The 21,235-nt window shown below is 43.3% G+C and overlaps 1 protein-coding gene across 1 annotated transcript in view; it reads left to right on the forward strand.

Moving 5' to 3' along the window:
* Nucleotides 1–21,235, forward strand: part of KIAA1549L (KIAA1549 like) — a 117,056-nt gene that overhangs the window by 4,500 nt on the left and 91,321 nt on the right. The window contains exons 3-7 of the mRNA XM_047823248.1: nucleotides 1,719–1,834; nucleotides 4,711–4,930; nucleotides 5,749–5,882; nucleotides 13,916–14,078; nucleotides 15,614–15,673. Coding sequence (XP_047679204.1) covers nucleotides 1,719–1,834; nucleotides 4,711–4,930; nucleotides 5,749–5,882; nucleotides 13,916–14,078; nucleotides 15,614–15,673 — 693 coding nt within the window. The remainder of the gene's footprint in view (nucleotides 1–1,718; nucleotides 1,835–4,710; nucleotides 4,931–5,748; nucleotides 5,883–13,915; nucleotides 14,079–15,613; nucleotides 15,674–21,235) is intronic.

Consider the following 21,235-nt stretch of genomic DNA (forward strand, 5'->3'; position numbering starts at 1 on the left):
CCAAGAACCCTGATCCTTATCAAGTGGCAGAGGAGAGGGGGAGCTTTAGGTGATACAGATTCTAGGCCTGGGATCAGTCCTGATATCAGAGGCCCCAGGGAAACTGGTTCTGCCAGCGAGTCTGAGAAAACAAACCTGTAGCAATTTTTGCCTGTAGAGCAAATCAGTAATGTCTCACATGAATGAATGAAATGATTAGTAAAATATCAAATCTTGGAAGCACTACAGAATTCAGAGAGGCTTTTGTGATGTATTCTCTCAGTCGGCAGATAGTACCGCCACACGATGTGGGTGCCCAGGATTTCTTTTGATGTTGAAAAAGAGGCCTTGAAAAAGTTGGGTGGTATATGCTTTCTCTTTAGCCCCCACCGCCCAGTTGCAGCAAAGCAGGCCAGGAAGGCGCAGGGTGCTTTTAATAGTGTGGTAGTGTTTGCTATAAAAAGCATTAGACACAGTATTTGAAAGAGCATGCCAGTGCTGAATGCTCGCATCCCGCCTTCCTCTTCACCCTACAAAGGATTAAATGAAATTATATCTGGAGACATACCCTATTTGAAAGTGGGAAATTGTGAAACTAGGCATAGCACAAAGTACAGTATCTCTTTCTATTTCTCCAGAAATTATACCATCTGGTTTTCCACTTCCCCTTCACTGAGAGGCAGGCAACCCCAACTACCTAGATGCAGAAGTCTGGAACGTTCTCCCCCCTCCTTCATCACCATCCCTTTCACCCCACCTGGTCAACCACCGGTGCCCTCAGTCTTACCTCCTTGAATCCCCCTTCCTCCTCCCCAACTGCCTCTTCCCTAGTTGACACTGTCGTCATCACTCAATTTCTGCAACAACAACCAAATTTATCTCTCTGCCTTAGACTATCCCCCCCCTCCAATCTGTTCTTTAGTTTGCAGCCAATGGAACTTTCTAAAATATATGCCTTGGCTGAAAACCCTTCACTTCCCATCACCCTCAGGACCAAGCCTAAACAGGTATCCTGAGGCTTCACTTCTCATCCCTGTGTCTTTGCACTTGGTCTTTTCTCTGCTGGGAGTGTGTGTGTGTGTGTGTTTGGGGTGGGGGGGAGGGTGGTCCCTCTCCCCCGGGCCTAGCATACTTCCCTTATCCTTCAGGACACAGTGGGAGCATCAGGAAACCTTACCTGATCCCCACCCCCTTGCCCAAGTCTGAGCTGGATCCTCCTCCTGGGGCTTCCAATGGCATTGTAGGCTTCCCTTCAAATAGCACCTGTCACATTCAGTCACAGGTGCCTACCTTCCACCCCAGCTCTCCATCCCCGTCTCTGTCCCACTTATGAGGTGGGGACTGTATCTTCCTGATTCAGGGGTGTTTTAGGCCGTAGGACCCAGCTCAGGGCCTGCCCTTAAGCAGGCTATCAGGGAACACTGTTACAGGAGTTTTCTTGCATGCAGACGCATCAAGGACCAGGTACTGCTGAACCTAATTTTCAAAGTCAGAGTCAGCGTTAGTCAGACATGAAGTGCAGCCAGCCTGTTAGCTCTCCCCACTAGGGTCAGACAAGTACTAGGTCCTTCCTTCTTTGGACTTGAATGGGACCAACACAGCTATTACCCCGGCCCACCGCTCTCATTGGTTGGACCTGTGCTCACCAGCTTTACTCAGAACTTGCAGGAGGTAGAGGGTGGAGAGGAGAGGAGGATCATTACTTACCCTGATTACTGTGCTTCTGTTTGATCCCACAGTTCTCTTTCTGACCCAGAGGAGAGTGCAGATCAGTGAAACCTTGAGGTTCAATGTAGCCAAAGGGCTCACGCAGGCATTGCGGAAGGCTTTCCACCAGAATGACGTCTCGGCTCACGTAAGCCTCTTGCTTTTGTGATTAGACTAAGCCATCCACATCTTCCTCTTGGGCCCAGAGGATGCTGGACTGTTTTCCTCCTCCCTGGGTATCGTAACCATACTTGTCAGAAGTAGAATCTTTCTTCATTTTGGCAAATAGCTAATGTGTGGTGACTAGAGAAAAAGGTCAGATTTTGAGATGGAAAATTGAGGTTAATTGCCTTATGTCTAATCTTTTTTTTTTTTTTCAAGCCTGGATATACTGTTTTGAATTGTCCCATTATCCAGTTGTTTAGGGAAATCTAATATTGTTAGTGTAATTTTCAGGAAACCATCCATTGCTTTTCCCTCTATCTCCCTCAGCATTGTAAATAGTTGGTGATTTATTTCTGGACATTTAAAAATTATTGTAAATTGAGTCCAACTTTGCTTAAATAGCCAGCAGCAGACAGGGAAATGAACATTTTTTTTCTCCTCCAAGAACTTTAATGCCAAGTACTATTTAACAACTGCAAGCTGATTTTGATGGTATATCCAAGTGATGGAAGCCTTGCTTTTCACTCTTTTGGATTGATTCCAAGTTTTAAAGCCCTAAATGTGATTGGCAGTCGGGAGACAACCCTTTTCACCACTAAAAAATATTGCTCTGGCTTTTTCCTTTGATGTTTTGTTCTACAGCTGCATTCAGCTTCGTGGTCTCCATGACCACACCAAGGACTAGGAATGAGGTTTGGTATGTAGTTTATCGGTCATTGTCAATCTCTTTTATATAATTCTGAGAGGGGTAAAAAAGGAAAAAGGAAGAAAGAAATAAAGAAAGAAAGAAAGAATGCATTTCATGAGAGGCATCTGTGGTTTCTGCACCAGAAACTTTATTTGAAAGTTGAAAATGTGAGTATTTCTATTTGGTCACCTGACATGTAATTTTCACTAAACTTCAGTCATTTGTAAACTATTCACAGTTTTTTGCCTTTTCTGTATACCATCCCAGACCACTGTGACAATTAGTTATGAATTCAGGGTTTGTTTGGTTTTTTTTTAAGTTTATTTACTTTGAGAGAGAGACAGCATGCAAGCATGAGCACGAGTAGGGGAGGGGCGGGGGGGGGGCTCCTCCTGCTAACAGCAGACTCCATGCTGTTAGCACAGAGCCCGACATGGGGCTTGATCTCACGAACTGTGAGATCATGACCTGAGCCAAAGTCGGACGCTTAACCAACTGAGCCACCCAGGCACCCTGTGAATTTGGTTTTTAAAAATGAGCTCATTTTTAAAAACTTAAATACCTTTCTTCTGAAAGTATGTTTGATATTAGTGCCATAAGTGGAAATGAAGATCATCTGCCACAAACATAAGGTAATCATAAAAATGAGTATAATGGTAACAGCTTATTACATTCAAGCTAGACATTGTTACTTGCAGAAGGCTCTAAGGCTGATGATGTCCCTTGTGTCCCTTTGTTTAAAAATATGATTAGCAAGCATTAGAGAGGTGTTAAAAATAAATAATCCCCAAACTGAGACTTCCTCCGTGGGGTAATTGGGATTTGAGTCACTTTCTCACTGGGCGATCTGGTATTGTTTAATGCTGTGTCTGTGTTACATGCAGAAGTATCTCTTGTTCCACCTACAGTCATCTTGAACACCACCTTTAGGTCACAAAGTGGCAGAGAGCACACAGTGTGGAGGAGGCAAAAGCATAGCTGTCTGTTGCAAAATCAGTTTTCTTGGTTTCTCTGACAAATACACGTGACATTACTAATGGAAATGCAAGAGTCAGAGTGTGTGTGTGGGAGGGAAGCGTGTGTTTAAAACACCCTGGGGGGTGCCTGGGGGGCTCAGTCAGTTGAGTGCCCAACTCTCGGTTTCAGCTCAGGTCATGATCTCATGGTTGGTGAGTTTGATCCCGGCATCCAGCTCTGTGCTGACACAAATTTTCTCAAAAATAAATACTTTTTAAAACCCAAAAAACGAAACAAACCAAAAAGAACAAAAAACAAAAAACAAAAACACTCCACCCTGAACTGTTATAAAACACTAAGAAGGCAAAAGAAAACAAAAATAAAATGTAAAGCCTCAAAAATCTTCCAGTTGGGTCATAAAGAATTCAGCACATCAGTATCCCTTAGAACTCAATTTTAAGAGAGACTCTGTATAGCCCATCCCCATCCTAACCTTGGCCTTGAACCAACCTACAAGCCAGCTTTTAAAGAGAGGAATTCACCTCATTTATTATCTGACTCCCTGTCCTGAAGGAGCCTCCACCTTATCTATCATTTCTGCCTTTTAATTTTCATAAACGATAAGAACTATAATAAAGCTATTCTTCCCAGCATTTCATCTCTGGAAATCTCTTTTACTGTCTCCTGTCTGCCTTCTTGATTGACCATTGGTGCTCACAAGATTATACTCAGGTATTTAAGGAATCAAGAAAACCTGGGGCACCTGAGTGGCTCAGTCAGTTGAGCATCCGACTTTGGCTCAGGTCATGATCTCATGGTATGTGAGTTCGAGCCCCACATTAGGCTTGCTGCTGTCAGCTCAGAGCCCACTTCAGATCTTCTGTCCTGCCCCCCCTCTCTTTCTGCCCCTTCCCTGCTCGCTGTCTCAAAAATAAACAAACATTTAAAAAAAAAAAAAGAAAAGAAACCCCCCACAGATTTAATTCTATTCCATGTAGGTGTGATATAAATTGTATTTTTGTATTGTTTTGTATTCTGATATTTTGAGACTTGCCAATCCATGTGTGCTGTATAGAACTGTTAGAATATTTGTTGAATGAGAACATCGTATTCCACAGCCTTGCTAAATAACAGTTGTGGTTCTAAGAAATACCAACAAGAACTTAAAGCACCATGGAAATAAACACTGAGTTCTGGGTCCGTTTGTTTTGTAGGTGGACATTCTGGAACATTCTCATAACGTCACAGTTGGTTATTATGCTACCAAAGGGAGACTGGTATACTTGCCTGCCGTAGTGATTGAAATGCTGGGTGTTTATGGGGTCAGCAACGTCACTGCAGATCTGAAGCAACATACCCCAAACTTACAGTCAGTGGCAGTACTTGCCTCCCCGTGGAATCCCCAGCCTGCAGGCTACTTCCAGCTGAGAACAGGCAAGTACCTATCCGTTCTGGGATTGGGGGCAGTACCAAGATGACACCCTGTTTAAAAAGGTCAGTGCCAGCTGCTCCATCATCTCTCAAAGCCCTTGTGCACTTTCCTCAAAGGGCCCTGCTAATCAACTGTCCAGTTCCCTGCACATGAGCCTAAAGTTCCCAACCCTGGATTTATTAGAAATGGTCCTTCGCTGGAGCCTTCCTTCCCAATTTATATAATTAGTACTTTATGAGCAACAAGTACTGTATTTTTAAATTTTTTCCCCCGTATTTCCAGTGGATACTGACAAGAGCTAAGCATCCATAAAACCTGTGCTTTGGAGCAACACGTTCTAGGTGCCACTGAATCTGAATCTCTGAGTTTAGGCCTTAGAGTCTTTCTCTCAAGCTCCCTCGTGATTCTGACCATGTGGTTGGTGAACCACAAGAGTGGAGAAACCATCAAAATTGAAAGACTCCATCAACTTAGTGATGCAGGCCAACTGACTCTTTTTCCCCTTCCAAAGAAAGAGAAGACATGATCTTTCTTTGATTTTTTTTTTTTAATCATTCTTGGAGCAGATGTCTGCATAATCCAACCAAATGATCACTAAGCCCTTTGCATTACAAGGAACCTCAGGTTCGATCATGCTTTTAACTCTTCTCTATTATAAATCATTTTAAGAGTCACTTCCAGCACTACAACTAACCCCTGTCAGTCCTTACTTGCCTGATTTCTCTGATGTCAAATCATGCTGTTTTATATGGTGATTGTTAAGTCCAAGGAACTAAGACACACAACTTTGGTGAGAGTGGATTGATTACTCCCATTCCAGTGCTGCAGTTTGTGAGCCAGTCCGACAACATCCAGTCCTGCAAGTTTGCTCAGACGATGGAACAGAGACTGCAGAAGGCCTTTCAGGATGCAGAGAGGAAAGTCCTGAATACCAAGAGCAATCTGACAATTCAGGTAAGGAGGAGGGCACTTTCACCGTGTAGTTGACAGAGGCCAGCCATGATGCAAATGCTGGCAAGGGGACTTGCTCCCCTATTTCAAAACTGTCTGGTGTAAATGTAACTTTGTACTTTGGGCATGTGATGTAGACAGGAGGAGATGCCACTCTGGGCCACGGAGTCGAGTTGGTCCTGGCATTGATGAGAATGTCTGGAGTACGGCCGTGACAGCAGGGATGCTGTTTTGCTATCTACCTGGTATGGTTTAGGATTTTGTATTTATTTTCCCATGTGAAGCTTCCTCGGGCCTTCCCAATACATTTACTATTTTAAAAATGAAACTAGTGGGGCGCCTGGGTGGCGCAGTCGGTTAAGCGTCCGACTTCAGCCAGGTCACGATCTCGTGGTCTGTGAGTTCGAGCCCCGCGTCGGGCTCTGGGCTGATGGCTCGGAGCCTGGAGCCTGTTTCTGATTCTGTGTCTCCCTCTCTCTCTGCCCCTCCCCCATTCATGCTCTGTCTCTCTCTGTCCCAAAAATAAATAAACGTTGAAAAAAAAAATTAAAAAAAAAATGAAACTAGTGATGCTGTATAAGATATAGTCTCATAAAATGAATCAAATATCTTGTAAAATGAATCCATTCTAAATAGCTAACTCATCAAGATTTGCCTATCTTGTGATTTGCATTGCATTATTTTCTTTTAGAGTTTATTTATTTGTTCATTGTGTGTGTGTGTGTGTGTGTGTGTGAGAGAGAGAGAGAGAGAGAGAGAGAGAGAGAGAGAGAGAGAGCATGCAAGCAGGAGCAGAGAGAGAGGGGGAGAGAGAGAATCCCAAGCAGTCTCCACACTCAGGGCTCGAACTCACAAACCTTGAGATCATGACCTGAGCCGAAGTCAAGAGTTGGATGCTTAACCAGTTGAGCCACCAAGGCACCCCTGCACTGAGTTATTTTCTAGACATCCACATGCACAGTCACCCTAGTTTACACACACACACACACACACACACACACACACACACACACATTTTATATTTGGGGCTTACCATATGCCAGGACTGTGCTAGGTGTTTTAAAAATATTTTGCTAAATAATACTCAGGATATCCCCCTGAAGTATTATTATCACCATTTCACAAAAGAGGGAACTGAGAGAGAGGCTAAGAAACTTCCAGAAGGTCACATGGTTGGTAAAGAATGGAACAAAGATTTGAGTCAAAGCCCATAATCTTATTCACTATGCTATACTATGAAACTTTTGGCAAACACATGAATTCTTTCCCAGGAAAATCCTACTCCTAGTCTACTATATTTCAGTTTACTGGATTTACAGTAAACATGCCACTAAAGCTTTTCTCAGACCCACTTTTTGCAATTATATAGTGAACATCCCTCTAAAGTCAGATGCTTCTTAATGATATTCATGCAGCCCCCAAATTTCTCTGATTAACTGTACAACCCAATGTCTCTATTTTTACTGAACTAAACCCTTTGCAATTAAACCCAGTGGTTTTGAAATTGACATTTAGCATAAGTGAATTATCAGCAAAGCCAATACGATGTAGAAAGCATACAATTTAATTTGAACGAGCAGCTTTCCTTTTCTAGATTTATCCAAAGTGTACGTGGAAGTATCTCATTATGATTTGGTTCATATTAGATTAAGATCTAAAAACGTGTCACAAACACAAGATTTATGTAAGAAGTATGACTCAGCTCCCTTGTGGGAGATCTTTTTCTTTCTGATTGGATTGTGATCCTCACAGGTACATGATTCTAGTTAGGGCTCAGCAGCAAAACATATACTCTGATTGTATTCAGGAAGCACAGACCCAATAAGTGCCTGGTATTTATCAGGCACTGGGAGAGACATCAAGATAAATAAGCTGACTTTGTCCTTAAGAAGCCTCACTTGTGTTGTTGTATGTTAGTAATGGGCCATGAACTTTGTAAAGCAAGTAGCAAACTTCCCTTAGAAAATACTATAACAGACAATTTGAAAACTGCATCTACATACATTTTATTTTATTTTATTTTATTTTATTTTATTTTATTTTACTTATTGTATTGTATTTTTATTTAATTTTTTTAGAGAAAGAGAGAACATGTGAGTGGGGGCATGGGGAAGGGCAGAAGGAAAGAGAAAGAGAATCTTAAGTAGGCTCCATGCCCAATGTGGGGCTCAGTCTCATGACCCTGCAATCATGACCTGAGCCGAAATCAAGAGTCAGATGTTTTGGGGTGCCTGGGTGGCTTAGTCGGTTAGGCGGCCGACTTCGGCTCAGGTCATGATCTCGCGGTCCGTGAGTTCGAGCCCCGCATAGGGCTCTGTGCTGACAGCTCAGAGCCTGGAGCCTGTTTCAGATTCTGTGCCTCCCTCTCTCTGGCCCTCCCCCATTTATGCTCTGTCTCTCTCTGTCTCAAATAAACGTTAAAAAAAAAATGAAAAAAAAATAAAAAAGAGTCAGATGTTTAACCAACTGAGCCACCCAGGTGCCCCTGCATCTACATACATTTTAGATGCTCTTGAACATTTCAGCAACTCTTGAAATGAATGGATAATTGGTTGAGTTGTTTTGTTAACCCTATTTCGCTTGTTGCCAGAACCAATTTGTTGCCTGGATTTTGGAACCCTATATGCAAAAGGCCCCTATATCATGCATATATTAGCTACATGCTAACCATCCCTCTGGGGTTGTCTTTAATCCCCCTGGGCTTGTACCCTGACATGGTTTTGTAATTAATAACTTTCCATTTTATGGTATTAAATGTAATTTAGAGGGCAGCTTAGATTCTTTCTGGAATAAGACCACATAAATATTTAATTAATTTGTTCACAGAGTCATTGAAAAGTGACTTTTTTTTTTTTACTTGTATAGCATTGGTATTAGGGGCTAGATTACGGTATACTCAATTAGGACCTTTTTGGTTGTGAATCAAAGCATATAAGGCTTAAACAAAAAGAGGTGATTGGCTCATATAACTGAAGGGTTCACAGCATATTTCCTTCAGGCCTAATTTGATTCAGGTGCTTATATGATTTCTTCATGAAGTTCTCTCTTTATACCTTGGTCTTGCCCTGGGCTCGCATCATCTTCAGGACCAGTAGGGTGGTCCCTGGCACCTCCAGGTTTGCCTCATCCTTACTGCTCACGGTCTTATGGAACCAAGGTGCCTTTTTTTGTGGCATTCCAGGAAAAATCCTGGGATTAGCTCTCATTGGACCCAGATGGACTATGGAGCAGTAACTGTGACCAAGGAGATAAAATGTCCCAATCAAGTAGGCCTGGCTATGCCCACTCCTAGAGCTTGAGCACACGAATCCAACTGGAGAGAAGAGGTGTTTGCCTGAGGAAATTATGGTGCTGCCATAGAAGAAGGGAGAATGGATGCTGGGTGGGCAAAACAACAGCATTCCATTCCACTAGCATTTTTTTAGGTCTGATTAGCTAAATGGATTGTGGCAGGAATGAGTGGGAAGTAAGAGATAAGGCCAGAAGTCACAGGAGTCTAAAAGTAAAGGGGTAATGAGAAAGTGCCCCCTGTAGGGGCTGCTTGTACTAGGGACAAGGCATGACTTTCAGGGAACATTGACATGACCTTAGCTCAGGCCTGTGAACCTCTTCTTATTTATGAAGCTAGTTTTAAGCAGCCACCAAGAATGGTTACACTTTTCTTAACTATAAAAATGAGGTTATTAAAGAAGACAAAAAAAGAAGGACAATTTGTGCTTATGAATTGGAAGACTTGATATTGTTAAGATATCAGTACTGCTAAGAGCGATCTACAGATTCTGTGCAGTCCCTATTAAAATCCCAGTGACTTTATTTTTTCAGAAATAGAAAAACCCATCCTAGAATTCATATGATTCATTTGGTATCTCAAAGGACCATGAATAGCCAAAACAATCTTGAAAAAGAAAAACATAGTTGGAATTCTCATGCTTTCTGATTTCAAAACTTACTACAGAGCTACAATAATCAGAACAGTGTGGTACTGGCATAAAGACAGACATATAGACAAATGGAACACAAACAAGTTTGCAAAAAAAAAATCTTTGCATATATGGTCAAATGATTTTTGACAAGGGCCTCAAATCCATTCAATGAGGAAAAGACAATCTTTTCAACCAATGGTATCAGAGAACTGGACATCCACAAACAAAAGAATGAAGTTGGACCCTTATCTAACACCATATACAAAAATTAACTTAAGTGGATCAAAGACCTAAACATGAGAGCCAAAACTATAGGACTCTTAGAAGAAAACAGAGGAGAAAACTTCATGGTATTGAATTTCGCAATGATTTCCTGGATATGACACCAAAAGTATGGGCAACAAAAGAAAAAGTAGTTAAATTGTACTTCAGAATTAAACACTTTTGGGGCATCTCGGTGGCTCAGTCAGTTAAGCTTCTGACATCGGCTCAGGTCATGATCTCACAGTTTGTGGGTTTGAGGCCCGTGTTGGGCTCTGTGCTGACAGCTCAGAGCCTGGAGCCTGCTTCAGACTCTGTGTCTCCTCTCTTTGCCCCTCCCCCACTCATGCTCTGTCTCTCTCTGTCTTTCAAAAATAAACAAATGTTTAAAATTTAAAAAAAAACACTTTTGTAGATCAAAGGGCACAGTTGATCAAAAGGCAACCCACAGAATGGAAGACAGTAATTGCAAATCATATATTGGATAAGGAGTAAATATCTAGAATATATAAAGAACTTCTACAACTCAAAAACATAAAAACAATCCGATAAAGAAATGGGCAAACAGCTTGAATAGACATTTCTCCAAATAAGATACATAGATCAATAACCACATGAAAAAATGTTCTACATGACTAATCATTAGAGAAATGAAAATCGAAACCACAGTATATCACTTCACACCTATACGCTTCATACCTATTAGGGTGGCTGTTTAGAAAAAAGAAAAGGGTTCCTGGGTGTCTCAGTAGGTTGAGAGTCCACTTTCAGCTCAGGTCATGATCTTGCGGTTCGTGAGTTGGAGCTCCGTGTTGGGCTCTGTGCTGATAGCTCGGAACCTGGAACCTGCTTTGGATTGTGTGTCTCCTTCTCTCTGCCTCTCTCTCTCTCTCTTAAAAATAAATAAACATTAAAAAAATTTTTTTAAAGATAAAAAATAGCAAGTGTTGGTAAGAATATGGAGGAATTGGAATCCTCGTGCATTGCTGGTGAGCTTCTCAAACGGCATAGCTCTGTGGAAAGTGGTATGGTGGTTCCTTAAAAAATTAAACAGAATTACCATATGATCCAGCAATTCTACTTCTGGGTATCTACCCAAAAGAAAGTGGGGACTTAAAGAGATATATGTATACCCATGTTCATAACATTATTCACAACAGGCAAAATGTGGTAGCAGCCCAAGTGTCAATCCACAGAAGAATGGACAAGAAATGTAGTATATACATCCGATGGACTGTTATTCATCTTTTAAAAGGAAGGAAATGCTGACATATGCTACAACATGGACGTAGCTTGAGGACATTATGCTAAGTGAAATAAGCTAGTCACACCAGGACAAATACTATGTGATTCCTCTTATAAAAGGTGTTCAGTTTTAGGGGCGCCTGGGTGGCGCAGTCGGCTAAGCGTCCGACTTCAGCCAGGTCACGATCTCGCGGTCCGTGAGTTCGAGCCCCGCGTCGGGCTCTGGGCTGATGGCTCAGAGCCTGGAGCCTGTTTTCGATTCTGTGTGTCCCTCTCTCTCTGCCCCTCCCCCGTTCATGCTCTGTCTCTCTCTGTCCCAAAAATAAATAAACGTTGAAAAAAAAAATTAAAAAAAAAAAAGGTGTTCAGTTTTGTCAAATGAATAGAGTAGAATGTTGGTTTTCAGGGGCTGAGGAGAGGAAGAAATGGAGAGTTGTTTAATAGGTACAGAGTTTCAGTTTGGGAAGATGAAAAAGTTGTGGAGATGGATGGTGGTGATGGCCACACAACAGTGTGAATGTACTTAAGGCCGCTGAACTGTGCCCTTAAAATGGTTAACATGATAACTTTATGTGTATTTTGCCACATTTTTTTTTAAAGTTATAACTTACCGGATCCAGTGTAGTTTCTGTAGAAGAAACTACAAGTTCTATAGGCATCTTTGGGATCCAGTGAGATTTAGTTTAGTTGAAAAGCAAAAAATAGAATGTTCACACTGGAGATAATGGTCAAAAAGTTATTTCTGTTATTATTCTTTTAGGTGCCAGTACAGTTGAGTCTTTTGAGTTGTTCAGAGAGAAGCACCTTTATTTTTGGTACCCTGGGAAGGTGGCATGAATACCTGTGGCTCAACCACAGTCCAAAAATACTTTCAGAAAAGAGAGAAAGAGTTGACCAGAAATGTTGATTGAGTGTATCATTAATCATGGGACTACAGGCTCTGTGTTAGAAAATTATATAGCAACTTCCAGGGGTGCCTGGGTGGCTCAGTCAGGTTGAGCATCCGACTTCAGCTTGGGTCATGATCTTGTGGTCCATGAGTTTGAGCCCCACATCGGACTCTGTGCTGACGGCTCGGAGCCTGGAGCCTGCTTTGGATTCTGTGTCTCCCTCTCTCTCTGCCCCTCCCCTACTCTCAGTCTCTCTTTCTCTCTCTCTCTCTCTCAAAAATAAATAAACATTAAAAAAAATTTTTTTTAAGAAAATTATATAGCAACTTCCACTTATGGGAAAAGTGAGAAATAACAAGAAGGTATTCTTGACAATCTTTTTAAAAATAATGTCTAAAAGGAAAGTTGCAGGGATATTTATGTCTGAACACACAAAGGTCTGGGAAAGACAGGATTATCAGTTGGCTCCCTGCAGGAAGAGAGGTCACACTCAGATAAAGGTGATTTGAAGAAAGTCTAATAAGAGGGACTCTTTGCAGAAGCATGGGCAGGCTCTAGGAAAACCACTTATAGCCAAGGCTGTAAGTATTGGGGCCTGATGGGGCAAGGGGAAAGAGCAGTTACAGGAGGCAGAGGCCAAAGCTGCCCCCATAAGAGCCCCCCTGTGGGAAAGGAGTCCCCGACATACCAGTTCTCTGACCCCACTCTCCTTCCAGTCTCTCACATCCTCCCGAGCTCCTTTTAGCTGAAGCCAGAGGGAAAGGATCCCACCGAGGTGGTCCACAGTGTCTGCCTTTCGGGACACTGAGCAAAACGTGGGTGGGTGGGTGGCAAGTGAATCCGGAAGGGGAGAGGGCACAGAACAGAACCCAGCACAGAACCCCACACTATCTCACCAAATTAAATAACTTCCTACTGCATCTGTTTTTCAAATCTCATCTATGGGATATTTTTGTCCATACATTGACCCAGAAAACCGCATTTTCCAGTAATGAGAAAACGGACTTAGACAAAATTCAAGAAGAAAACCACACGATCTCATAGTAATATTTACATATTCCATATTGAATTAATAGGTCACAAGGAAATGTAATCACTCTCAAAAGAGGCTGTTTTATATTTCTGAATTCCTTTTGTCATCAGGTTTAATCACTCTGCCCATTTGCTAGGGTGATGATCAGTTGTGTAGAAACTTCAAGGTTCCCCCCACATTTAACACAGGCTTTCTCTGAGCAGTTGAGGCCTCTTAGATTTAATATTTCCACGCTCTATTTTGTATTTTCAGAACCATAAACATAACCTGAGACAATTTAGCCCCTGGAAGAGATACACATACCTGGTTAAAACCCAAAGTCAGACTATCTGGGTTAGAATCCTGGCTACATAACTTATTATCTATTATCTATGCGATCATGGGCACGTCTCATTCCGGGCCTCAGTTTGCTCCTCTGTAAAATGGAGCCATAGCTGGATACACTTCATGGGGTTGTGGTGAGAACCGAATGAGATCACGTGTCCTCAGCACAGTGCCTGGCACTCAGCCAGCAATCCATAAATGACGGGTATTTGTTATTCTTGTCTCTTCCTTGCTTTTCTTCACGTCCCTCTCATCTCTGCCCTCAACTTCCGCTTAAACTTCTCCTCCCAGAGCTTCCATGAAACAGACCTTCATCTTATTTGGCATGTCTCCCTCCCCTTTCCTCCTGTGTCGATTCAGATTGTGAGCACATCCAATGCCTCCCAGACAGTCACCTTGGTGTACGTGGTGGGCAATCGGAGCTCCTTCCTCAACGGCACAGTCGCCAGCAGCCTCCTCCGCCAGCTCTCAGCTGAGCTGGTTGGGTTCTACCTCACCTACCCGCCGCTCACCATTGCTGAACGTGAGTATGTTCACCCCTCACAGGGACACTGCCTTTTCCCTTCCTCTCAGGTCCCTTTCCCATTTAACAAATGTCTATTGTGCCAGGCACATACTAACTCTTTTATCATGAAACAACTGAAATCGGTGATAAACGGGGATTGAATTGATAACAAGTGTATTGCACACTGAACAAAAGCATTGGTTAGGTGCCTTTACAGTTCACATATCTTATGTCATCGAATCCTCACAAAGCACCCTATAGTAGTACAGAATGCGCCCCACTTTGCAAAGGAGAAAACTGAAGTTCCAGGAAGTGTAACAAGATGCTCACTGTCACAGCTAATGAGACATGGAACCTAGGGCTTGAACCCAAACAGTCTGCCTTTGAGCTTACAGTAACTGCCCTGTGGGGCGTCTGTCCTTGTGGCCTTCTGGGTTGCTATGGTTTCCACCCATTTGTGCCATCAGCAAATGTTCCCGGGCCTTCAGCCCTTGCCCTGGCTATAGATAACATAATGCAACTCATTTGCAATCAGCATCGTGACTTTACTGGATGAAGTCCCCATAGTCAGTCTTGTAGCCTCCTCTTCCTCTAATGTTTCAGTTATATAATCCTCATTACCATGCAGAAGGCATAGACTCCAAAGACAGTGCAGCCTACATTTTGTACCCAAACACTTACTTGGTAGCCAAAGGAAGTCAAGATTTGTGCTCTTAAATGTAATTGTTAATACATTTTTCAAGGTCATTGGTCAAGTTTTTTTTTTTTTAACTTTCTGTTTCCTTCTGTGGTTGCATTTGATACTGTAAATAAATGAAATTGTGTGTGTGGATGTACTTAGCACACAGTAGCCACTCAGAATTGTTTTGAGTGTTTAAATGGCAAGCTTTTGCGAATTTCCACATAGTAAGGAAAGATGACTCTGAATTTTGTGGAAAGGACAATGTCATGAAAGATGGCATTATGTCACATGGCAGCATGTGAAGAATTTATTTTCTTTCCTCTTGATATTCTGATAATAGCAACAACTAAGATTTATTGAGCACTTACCATGTGCCAGGCTCTGCGCTAAACCCTTTACATGAATTAGCGCTATGGCCACCATACCTTCAAAAGAACCAGGACTATGTCACAAACATTTGGCTAATAATAAACTTAGTCCTTGACACTGGAAAAATCCATTCAAGAGAGGATCATTCCTAAAAATATTAGTGATGGTTGGATAGTTTTTACAAAGAATGTTATAGTTAAGACAGGTTCTAGCTGTGAGTTTTGATAGTGAAGATGTTCCACTTAGGAAGGTTCTGATGAAAAAATCAGAAGAGCAGAAATTCACAAACCCTAAAAACCGCTTCATCTGAAAGTTAGCCCTTTACTAAGCACTTTACTTTTCAGAACAGCGAAATAGTTTTGGCCTGTATATCCTGGAGTTCCTAAGAATGATAAAGCTGAATTTAGCTGTTTGATATTTTATTATGTATGTCCATTTTCCTAAGTAATATTTACATATAAAAACTGTGAAAGTAACTTGGTGTGTTTCTTATTTGTTTTAGCACTGGAATATCCCAACCTTGATATATCGGAAACAACCAGAGACTATTGGGTAATAACAGGTAATCTCTTATTTTACTCCCCCTTTCCTCTTATCAGGTTGCTGTGTGTGTTTTTAAACTACATGTCAAAAGAAGTCCCTAAAATGAAATAATATAATAATAATAATAATAATAATAATAATAAAAACTGCATGCCATTCAGTGATAGAATCAGCATCTTTTCTTTGGTCCTGTCTTTTTTTTTTTTTTTAAATAGTTTTTATTTTTTTATTTTTTTATTTAAAAAAAAAATTTTTTTTTTCAATGTTTATTCATTTTTGGGACAGAGAGAGACAGAGCATGAAAAGGGGAGGGGCAGAGAGAGAGGGACACACAGAATCAGAAACAGGCTCCAGGCTCTGAGCCATCAGCCCAGAGCCTGACGCGGGGCTCGAACTCCCGGACCGCGAGATCGTGACCTGGCTGAAGTCGGACGCTTAACTGACTGCGCCACCCAGGCGCCCCTTTTAAATAGTTTTTAAAGTTTATTTTTATTTATTTTGAGAGACAGCAAGGGGGGAGGGGCCGAGACAGGGAGAGAGAGAGAATCCCAAGCAGGCTGTGCACTGCCAACATAGAGCCTGACATGGTGCTCGATCTCACCAGCCATGAGATCATGACATGAGCCGAAGTCTAGAGTTGGGTGCTTAACCGACTGAGCCACCCAGGGGTCCCTCTTTGGTCCTGTCTTATAAGTCAAGGAGTTACTTCCATAGGGCCAGAAATGGGTAAAGTAAGCTAAGCAAAGATATCATATGAAGGTGAATATTAGGTAACCATTCAAAACAGCAAATTGTAAAGTCCCATCCACTGCCTCCTCTTTGCAAAAAGTAGATAATCAGAAGGTATGACAGTAACCTGTGGATGTTTAGGGAGTGTCCCTGGGAATGGTTGTTTATTTAAAGATGGTAGGCCTTTCTGCAGTGCCCTACAAAACTCCAGTGAAAGGCTGAGGAATGCTAGGCATGCATTTTTCTCTTTCCTCGGCACACGCCCCACACCTACACTGATCCTGGTGGAACCCAGTCGTGTCCTGACAGTGAGGGCGAATGGAAGTAGAAGGGAGTTTGGTGACATTTTCTTTTTTTCCTTGACATTTCCCAGCTGAGCTTTATGAAACAGCAAAAAACTTGTTTGTGTTTTTCCAAAGCCAGACAGTCACTCTGAAAATCTTACACAAAGCAAGGATTGGGAGCAAAGAGAGAAGACAGATATTTGTAGGAGAAAGTGACCAGCCCAGCTGTACATGGAGTGGGGAGGGGAAGGGGAAGGTATTAGCTTGGTAGAGACACCATAGCAAAGTATCACAGACTTTTGGGGCTTCAGCAGCAGGAATTTATTTTCTCATAATTCCAGAGGCTGGAAGCCTGACATCAGAGTGTCACCAGGCTTGGTTTCTTCTGAGGCCTCTCTCCTTGGCTTGTAGATGGCCATCTTTACTTGGCATCTTCCCTCTGTGTGTGTCTGTGTCCTAAACTCCTCTTCTTCTTCTTTTTTTTTTTAAAGTTTATTTATTTATTTATTTTGAGAGAGAGAAAGCGAGAGCACAAGAGTATAGGTTGAGGAAGGGCAGGGAGAGGGAGAGAGAGAGAATCCCAAGCAGACTCCCTACCACCAGCACAGAGCCCGATGTGGGGCTCCAACCTGTGAACCATGAGATCGTGACCTGAGCCAAAACCAAGAGTCAGATGCTCAACTGACCGAGCCACCCCGGCACCCCCTAAACTCCTCTTCTTATAAGGACACCCATCATACTGGATGAGGGCACACCCATATGACCTTATTTTACCTTACTCACCTCTTTAAGGGCCTCATCTCCAAATACAATCCCATTCTGAGGTACTGGGGGTTAAGACTTCAACATATGAACTTTGGGAGGACATAATTCAGCCCCTAACGCAGAGAGAGGAAGATCCTACAATTTGTGGAAGTTGTGCCTAGGCAAGCCAGTCTGAAACCTCCCTCCCTTCTCCCCTACCCTATTCCCTCCCTCACCTGCTGTCCCAAACCAGCAGTAGACAGGTTGCTGCCTAGAATCCTGACAAAGGAGCACACTGCCCTGCTCAATGAGGCCGCTCCAGACCTCTCCGAAATGGCAGAAAATCACATTGCTTTCTCCCTGGTAGAGCCATGGATATGCAGACATTATTTTACCTGCTAAGAAGACAAACTGAAGAAATCTGTTATTTAAAAATTTTTATTTATTTTGAGAAAGACAGAGACAGCATGGAGGGGGGGTAGTTAGAGAAGGAGAGAGAGAATCCCAAGCAGGCTCCAGGCTGCCAGCACAGAACCAGACGTGGGACTTGAACACACGAAGCTGTGGGATCATGACCTGAGCTGAAACCAAGAGTCAGGTGCTTGGGGCGCCTGGGTGGCTCAGTCGGTGGAGCATCCTACTTCGGCTCAGGTCATGATCTCGCGGTTTGTGAGTTCAAGCCCTGCGTCGGGCTCTGTGCTGACAGCTCAGAGCCTGGAGCCTGCTTAGGATTCTGTGTCTCCTCCTCTCTCTGCTCCTCCCCTGCTCATGCTCTGTCTCTCAATAATAAATAAAAAAACATTTTAAAAAATTAAAAAAAAAAACTCAGGTGCTTAACCGACTGAACCACCCAGGTGTCCCAAGAAATCTGTTTTAAAAGAATAAAAATGGAGTTTGTACACGAGAGGGAGATGATATTAACCCAGCAGTGCCATTTTGAACCAGCAGGTTATGAAACACTTCCAGAAGCATGTTTACTCCAGCAGGAATGCTGCTCTTTACCTTGCAGACATCTCTCCTAGTAACTGTAAGCTTTATGCTAAATGGTAGCATATCTGCCCTTAAACACCAGCTGCCCTGGACAGCTTCCTGTCTCGCCCTTTCCTTATGTACCCGGATCCTGCCCTGACTCTGTCTGAGTGGCATAACCTTCACAAAACCATCCTGGGACTTCACCTCTTGCCCGCTCAGCTGTGTAACCCTCATTTATTTATGTTGTTGCTGTTGCTGCTGCTAATCGGAATACACAGTGGCCTCTGTCACTGTGTTTGGGGCTGGTTGGCCCAGTTAGTGCCCATGGGAGAGGAGAGAACCAGCTTCAGGATGACCCTCCTTCCTTCTCACCAGCTCCCACCAGCCTTTGACCATCATTTATGGGAACTAGGATGAAGATAGCTTTGTTCATCGTGCTCCGAGGCACATCCCCTTGAATAACCACTCTGCCCTTTGCTCCCAGATGTCCGTCAAGGGTACTGCATCTTCTTTCCTCATTTGCAGCAGCTCAGAGGATGGGGAACAACTTTCCTTTCCATAGTTGGTATTATAAAACCCTGACATGTTTCCATCTGCTTCTCCACTAAATTTATATTAAATATGTTTTTACACGCTGTTCACTTCTCCTTTCCCTGAGCACGGGTCCCTCGTGGCTCCGTTAGGGTGATTCCTGCAGCGCCTCCCTCTGTCGTCTGTGGATCTTGTGGCCAGGATTGTGTATATGAGGCAGGACAGAGATGCACAGACTTCATATTGCTGCCTCACAGGGGTCAGAGCCCATCTTAGGTTTATCCACTTGTCTCTGTGGAACCCACTAGTCAAAATATCCCAGACCCAGAAGGCTTATGATTTCTTCTGGTCTTAGCCCAGCTGCTGCTAACCATAGCATGTCCTTGAGCACGTCACTCAGGCCCTGTGGGCGTCTCACTCTCACCTGTGGAATGAGGGGAAGATAGGAGCTGAGCTGTCTGGTTCTTTTGGCTCTGAATGTATGGGATTCAGTTACACATAAAACAATTCAATATAGGAAGCTGAATCAGGCCGACCTGATTGCTGGAATTTTAGAGCCCGGTGCAGTTGTAAATAAAGAAGGATTAAGAGACCAGTGATGTAACAGCCCCCGAATCTTCTGAACCAGCTCCTTTGAACACAGCTGGGGACTTGCTCGCCTCCTCTGAGCTGAGTCAGTGGTGGCTAAGGGTGAGTGGCCAGGGCCCTGGCTTGTGTGATGGGCTGCTGTCCTCGTGGGCACGTGTGCCAGGGTCCAAGACCCCCTACTGCTTCCGGGTCACTGTGGGAGATGTGGTCTCACGCCCCTTTCCAGGCCCTTCCGGCAGGTGAAGAAGACTGAGAGCCTGGGGCCTGCCATAGTTCTCAGGGGGAAGGAAAGGAGCCGCAGTCCTGGAACATAGTTATTTCTTCCTCTGGGAAGGATGTGTCTAGCAAGAAAGGGGCACATTTGAGCAACAACAACAGCCAGCATTTATGGGCCTCCTCTCTCGTACCTTTTAGCACGCCCCTCAAAGCATGTCTCTTCGAAAGTGTTGTTCCCCATAATGACACAATCAGGAGTAGATTATGATCCCTGTGTATTCAGATGAGGGACAAGGGTCCAGAGGAACTAAGGGACTTGCCCAAGAGCACTCAGTAAGGGGGCGCCAGGATGCAAACCCGGACCCCCCCCCTTTCAACCCCCAATTCTTCAACAGCTGCCAGGGAGGGACACATTCTCTTTGCAAACAGAGCAGTGAGGCACATGGGAACTGTCCAGTTGTGGGTTCCATGTAACTCTTTGGGAGGTTCCCACAGCCACCTGCAGTGCCCTGAAGATTGTGGTTTGTTTTTATTCTCCCTCAATTAAAAAAATTGGGGTAAAATAAACATAACATGCAATGTACTATTTTCACCATTTTTAAGTGCACAATTCAGCGGTATTAAGTACGTTCACAGTGTTGTTGTAGCCATCACCACTATCTATTTCTGGAGCTTTTTCATCACCTGGAGGCTTTGACCATCCCTTTCTTTGATGTCTGTCCTTGCATCATCACTGGGCTTCCCTTAAAGTAATCCGTGATGATGCCCTTTGACTGTCCTGTGTGCCCACTCTTACCCTTGTCTGGTAGTCAGGAGAGGCCAACTTAGAAGTAGTTTTTCAACAGTGGTTTTGTAATTTTACTAGAGGAGCATCTTTGAAGCAGTAAGAACGAGGGTTCTGCTATCTGGGGCCAGGAGGTAGGCGGCCCTTCCTCAGCCTGACAGCTCGTCAGGAGGGATTCCAAGGGGCCTCTTGGGGACCCGCCGCAGAAGGAGCAGTGCAGGCGTGTTTTATCTTTGCAGGAATTCTGCTGACAGATGAGCTGAGAGTCCCTCACAAGGGCCCTGGAAAGAGAGCTGCTTTATACCCTCCGTAGGGATTATTTAGCATTTGTGGCTTCAAAGAAGTAATTTCTGAGACTCAGCTGTGGGTTTTATGTTTCTCTTGATCGGTTTCAACATCATTCTCTGTATCGTGTTGTCATCAGTCACTTGTTCTGGCCCCATACAGAATGTACTCATAACAACAGCTCATTCTTTATATTCAGACTATTTCCATATCCCTGTAGATGGGTGGTCTTAATGGCCCTTGGCTGGACTATGGTAGTACAAACTCTGTTACATGAAAAGTCTTGTATTACATTCCCAGCCCATGATAAGTTTTCATCTCTTTGAAAAGATGAGAAGTTTTTTAAACATTTTTGATTTCAGGGGTGACTGTGTTTGGAGGCAGTATTTGCGTGTTTGGGGTTAAGTGTGTTTCCCAAGGGACTTGGAAGAAGGACTGGGCTTTCTTC

Source organism: Prionailurus viverrinus, chromosome D1, assembly GCF_022837055.1.
Source record: "Prionailurus viverrinus isolate Anna chromosome D1, UM_Priviv_1.0, whole genome shotgun sequence".
Taxonomy (NCBI): domain Eukaryota; kingdom Metazoa; phylum Chordata; class Mammalia; order Carnivora; family Felidae; genus Prionailurus; species Prionailurus viverrinus.